Raw genomic sequence first — 6,549 nt, forward strand, 5'->3', positions numbered from 1 at the left:
GGCCAGGCGGGCCCCCGGCGGGGCGGCCGGGAAAGGTGAGACTGCGTGGCCCGAGCTGGGGGGCAGTACCCTGGAGGGCGGGCACAAACTAACTTTTCCTGCGGGATCAGCGGGTGCCTCCGTCTCTTTGCTCCTTCCGTCCTCCTTCGCGCCTCCTTATTTCGTCCTCCCGCATCAATCGCTCCAGCGCTGGTCCCAATCCGTCCCTCCCGCCGCTTTGTTCCCCAGGTCGGCCTGGGCTGGGTTGGGGTTGGGGGTTTGCGCGGCGCTGGGCGGGCATTCCGGGGGGCGGGGGAGCCTGCCCGACCCCAGGCACTGCCAGGGGCGCCCTCCCCCCATGTCGGCCGCGGGCCATCAGAGGGAGTGCCATCAGAGGGAGTGCCATCTGGTTGGGGCTTGGGACGTTTTGGGACTGAGGGGTTCCCAGCCAGAGCCCCAGGCCTGCCCGGGTATCATGCCGGTGTCATGCCGCAGGACTCGGGCAGCAAATTCGTGGCCACTGAGGAACTGACGTAAGCTTTTCTGCAGTGAAGTTGGGGCTCTGGGCCTCAGGTTCAGGCTTGGGGGGCCAGGTAGCCCCGTTTGCCAGCAGTGCCCCAGCTCTGGTCTCTGTTCTTTGCCCAGCTGCTTCTCCAACCCGCACAAGGCGTGAGGACAGGTCAGCAACAGGTGCTGTGAAATCTCCCTGCCCGAGAAGCAGCCCCCCGCCAGAAATGGGGGGCCCATAAGCTCCCCACTCTACTCTGAATTCATAAAGAGCCCTGCAGCCAGGGCCTCCAGCGATTCTAGTAAAGGGGAGGGAGGGAGGCGTCCGGGGGCTGGCACCTTCGGCAGGGAGTGACCCTCCTGTCTGCCTGGGCCTGACCCTCCCAGGCCCCACCTCCTGGCACGCAGCTGTCCGTGGGTGTCAGCCCCTGGGGCTGTGGAGAACAGGCTGCTGCCCAGGTTGAGATGCTGCCAGGTGCCCTGGGGCCATAGTGACTCAGCCCCCCTCGCAGAATGCCACCTCTCCCCCCTCCAGATACTCCTCTCATGCATGGCAGCTCCCTTCCCGCTTTGAGTGGCTAGCCCCTCCCTTGGCCCCTAGGGCAGCCATCGTGGTTGGGGGGCTCCCTGGAGGCCCTGAACTGCTCTCCCTCAGAGCCCTGCTTCTGGGACCCTTGCAGGTTCGGGCCTAGCCCTCAGCAAAAGCACCGCCCCTCTTCCAGACTCGGAGACCTGTCCCCACTGCTGCCCGAGGCCCGAGGGAATGCTGGCGGCTTTCTGGGTGGGCACTGGTGCTCCTGAGCCACGCTGGGAAGATTGGCGCGCCCAGTCCCAGCCCATCCTGGGCTGTCGGAAGCTGCAAGCTGATATCTGTCCAGATTTCCGAGCAGCCTCCGCCCCCTCGGAGATCGGCTTTCCAGCTTGTGGCGGCAGCTCACCGAGCACCTTGTTGGAATACCTGTCAGTGCCTGACAAGAAACCCACCGCCTGAGACTCAAGCCACGCTCCCCCAGGACGCCTGGCCCTCCAGAGGGCCAAGGCATGGCAGCCTGACGCCTTGGCTCACACCAGTTTTCGGGCCTCTCCCCTGGACTTCCTGAGCCCGGAGCCCAGCCTGGGGACCAGGATGGGTCGTGAACAGGACCTGATCCTTGCCGTCAAGAACGGAGATGTGACTGGTGTGCAGAAACTGGTGGCTAAAGTCAAGGCTGCGAAGACCAGTGAGTACTTGATGGGGCGACTGTCCAGCTGAGACCCTCCTCTGAGTGCTCAGGTTGCAGAGAAAGGAGGGGAGCGGGGGGGAAAGGAGAACTGTCTTGTTCTATACAGGGAGTGCCTCTGTGTGTGAGAGCCAGAGTGGAAGTTGGGTCCCCCTTGCTGTGTGTCTCAGGCAAATAACTTAACCTCTCTGGTGCCCAGTTCCCTCACCTGTAAAGTAAAAGATTGAAGTGCATTCATTCAAATTAATATTATTTTTTTAATTCCTCACCCGAGGATATTTTTTCCATTGCTTTCTAGAGAGAGTGGAAGGGAGGGAGGAGAGGGGGAGAGAGAAACATCTACATGAGAGAGACACATCGATTGGTTGCCTCCCCACTCACCCCTGGTGGGGAACGTGCCCTTGACCAGGAACCGAACCTCTGAGCCAAACCAGCCAGGGCTCATTCAGCTGGTTTTTGAGTGCCTATTGTGTGCCAGCCAGGCTGTGTTCTCCAGCGCTGGGTCCGGCCGTGAATGAAACAAACCGGAATTCCTGCCCTCCTGGGGTTTTCTTCCAGCAGGTGGCTTTCCAGATTGTTCTCTGGAGCCACGGGGTTTCCGATAATGGGTTGGGAAAGACTGAACAGATAGAGCTCCACCCCCACCCACACCGCTTCAACCAGATCATCTCTGCATTTATGTCTTAGTTTAATGGGCATATCCATAAAATAGCTTTACAAAGGGAGTTCTACTGCCTAAAACAAAGTCCAACACTACCTAACCACTTGCTAAAGCCCCTGGCTTATCTGCCTGTGTCCCCTGGTGGCGTGTGGCTCAGCTAATCTGCTGGAGGTTTCTCCATAGCCTGGGGCCACTAGTCTTGACAGGGTTGTGGGGGCTTCGTGCACGGCTGCGCCCCATCTCCTGGGAACCTCTGCTGTGAGACCCCAAGGAGATTAGACTTCAGGGTGAGTTCTCTGGGCCTTCCCAGGAGGACGCTAGACTTGTCCCCTGGAGTCCCTGTACCAGCAGGAGCAGGAGGTGGCTGCTGCCCCCACACTGGGGCTGGAGGCGAGAGGGTCCCCCCAGAGTGCTGGGCCTCTAGCCCCAAGATCCACTTTGGCTAATGAAAACATCTAGTTATCCCCACCCACACCCGCTAGTGTTGGTGCCAGAAGGAGGGTTCTTAAGGCTCCCGCCAGGGCAGGAGACCCAAGGTATAGGGAGATGAAGCTGTGGGGGTGTCTGTGCCCTGGGGAAGTGGGTGCAGGGTGAGCACAGTGGGGAGAAGGTGCTAAAGAGGTCCCTGTAGCCCCAAGAGTGGGAGCCGCGCACCCTTCTCCCCTCACCTCTGTGTTGTTTTTGGCAACCTGCCCAGTAGGGCCTTGTTTGAGCTGCTATTGGCCTCATAGCCTGGGGCCTCGAAGTGAGGTCCAAAGGAGGACAGGTGGGTGGGGTCTGGCGGCCGGTGGGAGCCTCACAGCTGGGCTCCAGGAAGGTTCCCTGTGCCCCAGGGGCAATGTCTGTGGGGGAAGCAGTCCCTTCCCCGAGCCCCCGAAGGGACTTGAGCACAGAGTGGGCGCAGGCAGGGTGACAGGGTCCTGGGACGGACACCTCGTGAGGCCCTGGCACTGTGCCTCCCTTCCAGGCCTCTGAGAAGACGGGAAAGCTGGTAAAAAAATAAAAAAGGCAATCACAAGGTGACATTTTGCAGACCCTACAGTTCATGAACTATTGTGATCCCCTTAACTCCCTGCCTCTACATCCACTTACAGATAAGGCAACTGACACCCAGAGAGCCCAAGGTCACACAGCCATTGTGTGGCCGATCAGAGGCGAGCCGTGCCCTCTGCCTGTGCTCCCACACTTGGCTGCGCGTCAGAATTACCTAGGACTGTTCTGGACGCGCTCACTCCCTCCTTCCCCCACTCCCTCTCCCGCGCTGTCTCCTCTGGCCAGAGGAAATGGAGCGGGCTGGGGGTGGCCCGCTGAGCTCACATCCTCTGCCCCGGCCTAAATCAGGAGTGACCCTGCCACCCCTCAGCCAGGCCGGGAAAGAAGGTTGTGCTGAAGGGGAAGTGCCTGGAGCCGTGCCCGACCCAGGACCCTCCGCCCTCCCACCAAGGTCCCCAGTCCAGTCACTGCGAGCCTCTCCCCCACCGCCTTTCCGGCCATTGTTCTGGAGAGAACAGAGCCACCCAGCCTGGCCCGGCCCGGCCCCTGTTCCTGTCTCTCCTGTCACATTGTCTTGTCACTCCCGGGAGAGGCTGCACCTCGCCGCCAGGCTGCCCCGTCCCTCGCTGTCCAGCCGCAGCAGGTAGAGGGACTTTCTGTGTCATCTTCACTGAGGCCCGGGAGGTACCTGCGCCAGTAAGAAGCTGAACCAGGCACTTCCTGCCTCCAGAGCCCTGTTCTTTGCAAGGCCCTGGATGGTTCTGTGTGACAAGGACTCCCAAGGGGCCGGAGGAAGACCGGAGGCCTGTGCTTGTTCTCACCGGCCCCTCCCTCCTCACCTCTGAGTCCCTCCTTGGTTCAGTTATTTGCCTTTGCGGCAGCAGCATAGTTCAGCGCAGCCCTAAATGTAGCTGTCCCCTCCCTCCCCGTCCCACGCTCGTCATTTCGGGGTTGGTCCCTCCCTGTTGGAAGGGGGCCCTGTCGTGCTGGGGTATTCAGGGGCCCTCCAGGGCCTGGGGGCAGGCCTGGACCAGCATGCTTGGCACCCCGCCTGCCCAGGGTGAGCCAGCCTCCTCCTGCCCCGCAGGGCTGTGTTCCAGCAGAAGGCAGGGCCGCCTGTGACAGGCATTCCCCTCTGCCCCCGGCACTTAGCAGGGACCACCCCCTCCTGCGCCCTGGCTCACGGGTGGAACACACCTGCATGAATCCTGTCCAGCCCCTGAGGGGGATGAAGCAGCATCCTGCCCATGCCTCTAGCTCCTCTAGCCACCACCCAGCAGAGTCTCCTGCCTGGGGCCAGGATGGGGACTGCCCAGCTTTTGCTGAAGGACAGCCTCTTGCTGATAATGGCTCATGTGCAGGGAGTGCTAAGTGGGACTCGCTCCCATCTTTTGCATGCTGACAAGGGTACTCTACCTGGTGGGCAGGTTTTGTGATCAGCCCATTCTATAGATGAGGACACGGAGGCTGAGAGATTCTGTGACTTGTCCAAGATCAGACAGCTAAGTACGCAGCAGAGCCAGCTTAGTGTAGGTCTGTCTGGCACCACCTGCTCCACATGCTCCACTCAGGGTTGTGGTAGGGCTGGGCACTGCGGCCCTGGCATCTGCCCTTCCACTCTCCAGCCTCTAGCCCCTCTCTTTTCCTTCCCAGCCCCCTCATCCCAGCGGGACAATGAGACTCGTTCCTTGGCCCGTTCAGGCAGGAATGCTAACCATGTGCTCGTGGGCCTGTCTATTGAGGGCATGGCATGCCAGTGCCCCCCTCCCCGCCCCCTTGGTGCTATAAACGAGCTGGGCTGGGGGCCCAGGAAAGCTAGGCCACCGCCGCGGCAGCTCCCTCCCTGCACTCCATGCCCTGGAGCTGATGGGCCTGGTGGGGAGCCGTAGGCGCAGGACACTAAGGGGCCATGGGGCAGGTGCTTTCCTGCACACCGAGAGGTCAGCTGGACTTGGGAGGTGGTGAGAGGGAGCGCTGGGTTGGGGTGTGGCTAAGGGCGATCATTCGAGGGTGTCCTGATGCCTCCTGCTCTGACCCCCAGAGCTCCTCGGCTCCACGAAGAGACTCAATGTCAACTACCAGGACGCTGATGGGTGAGTGAGCCGCCCCTCCTGGGAGCTGTGCCGTGGGGGAGGGACGGATGGGAAAGACCTGGGGCCTAGAGCCCCTTCCCCTCTCAAACTTGGCCCTTGAAGTGTGTTTGCTGAAAGCTCTGGGCCTGCCTGTATAGGATGGGAGGGAGGGGTCCTGCCCCTGAGCGAGGGGAGGGGCCCTGGTGCCTCTCTGAGGGGCCTCCTTGGGTCAGATTCCTGCCGGGCCCCCTTTTCTCCCTAGAGGATAGGAGCCCTCAGGCTCCTGCTCCCACGGCCCCCTCCCCTGGGCCGGCTGGGGGGGCAGGCCAGACAAACAGTCCTCTCAGCCCAGACACTGAGCCCTTTCATGCCGCTGCCCGGCTGCTCTGCGCTCCCACGGCAGGGGGGGGTCCCACAGTGGGCAAGTAACCCAGCCCTGCTAGCCCCCAGGATGGGTCTGGTGTGGAAGACAAGGACTTGGGGGGTAGGGGCTACTCACTGACACCCCCACCATGTGTCCCACCACGCTAGGTTCTCTGCTCTGCACCATGCCGCCTTGGGGGGCAGCCTGGAGCTCATTGCCTTGCTGCTGGAGGCTCAGGCCACTGTGGACATCAAGGACAGCAATGGTGAGACCCCCAGGGAGCCCGCCACCCGACCCTGCGACCGGAGCTTGCTTCCGCTACAGCGCAGCGATGCTAATAGCTGTTGGCATCGTTTCTCTGGGCTTGCAAATGCTTCACCTCTTCAGTCTCCATCACATGTGGGGTAGCGGGTGGTACTGACGTCCCAGTATGCAGGGGAGGGTGTTGAGATTAGGTCATTGTTGGGAGGTCACCCATGGTGGGCAAGGTATGGCCGGACCGCTTGCTGACCAAGCCCAGGTGCAGCCAGCATCGCTCGTGTCAGTCTGTCTCCCTTCCAGCTGGGGTGGCTCCAGACCCTGCTCGGTTCCCTCCCCGGACCCCACACGGACCAGGCCCCCCTCAGAAGCCCCTTCCCTCCTGCAGGCATGCGCCCACTGCACTATGCCGCCTGGCAGGGCCGGCTGGAGCCCGTGAGGCTGCTGCTGCGGGCCTCTGCGGCCGTCAACGCCGCGTCTCTGGACGGACAGATC

At 61.9% G+C, this 6,549-nt stretch overlaps 2 protein-coding genes across 3 annotated transcripts in view; one reads left to right on the top strand and one right to left on the bottom strand.

The window, feature by feature from the left end:
- The window catches only part of LLGL2 (lethal giant larvae homolog 2 (Drosophila)), a 40,814-nt gene extending 40,796 nt beyond the window's left edge, over window positions 1–18 (bottom strand). For both annotated transcript variants that reach the window (XM_014531774.1, XM_014531773.1), the window contains exon 1: window positions 4–18. The gene's annotated coding sequence lies outside the window, so the exon portion shown is untranslated. The remainder of the gene's footprint in view (window positions 1–3) is intronic.
- CASKIN2 (CASK interacting protein 2) overlaps window positions 1–6,549 on the top strand; it is a 13,984-nt gene continuing 7,435 nt past the window's right edge. The window contains 5 exon segments of the mRNA XM_014531776.1: window positions 1–35; window positions 1,167–1,706; window positions 5,402–5,453; window positions 5,964–6,061; window positions 6,443–6,549. The exon segment at window positions 6,443–6,549 is cut by the window's right edge and continues 1 nt beyond it. Coding sequence (XP_014387262.1) covers window positions 1,613–1,706; window positions 5,402–5,453; window positions 5,964–6,061; window positions 6,443–6,549 — 351 coding nt within the window. The 5' untranslated portion in view covers window positions 1–35; window positions 1,167–1,612.

The sequence above is a fragment of the Myotis brandtii genome, unplaced genomic scaffold (genome assembly GCF_000412655.1).
Source record: "Myotis brandtii unplaced genomic scaffold, ASM41265v1 scaffold825, whole genome shotgun sequence".
Lineage (NCBI taxonomy): Eukaryota > Metazoa > Chordata > Mammalia > Chiroptera > Vespertilionidae > Myotis > Myotis brandtii.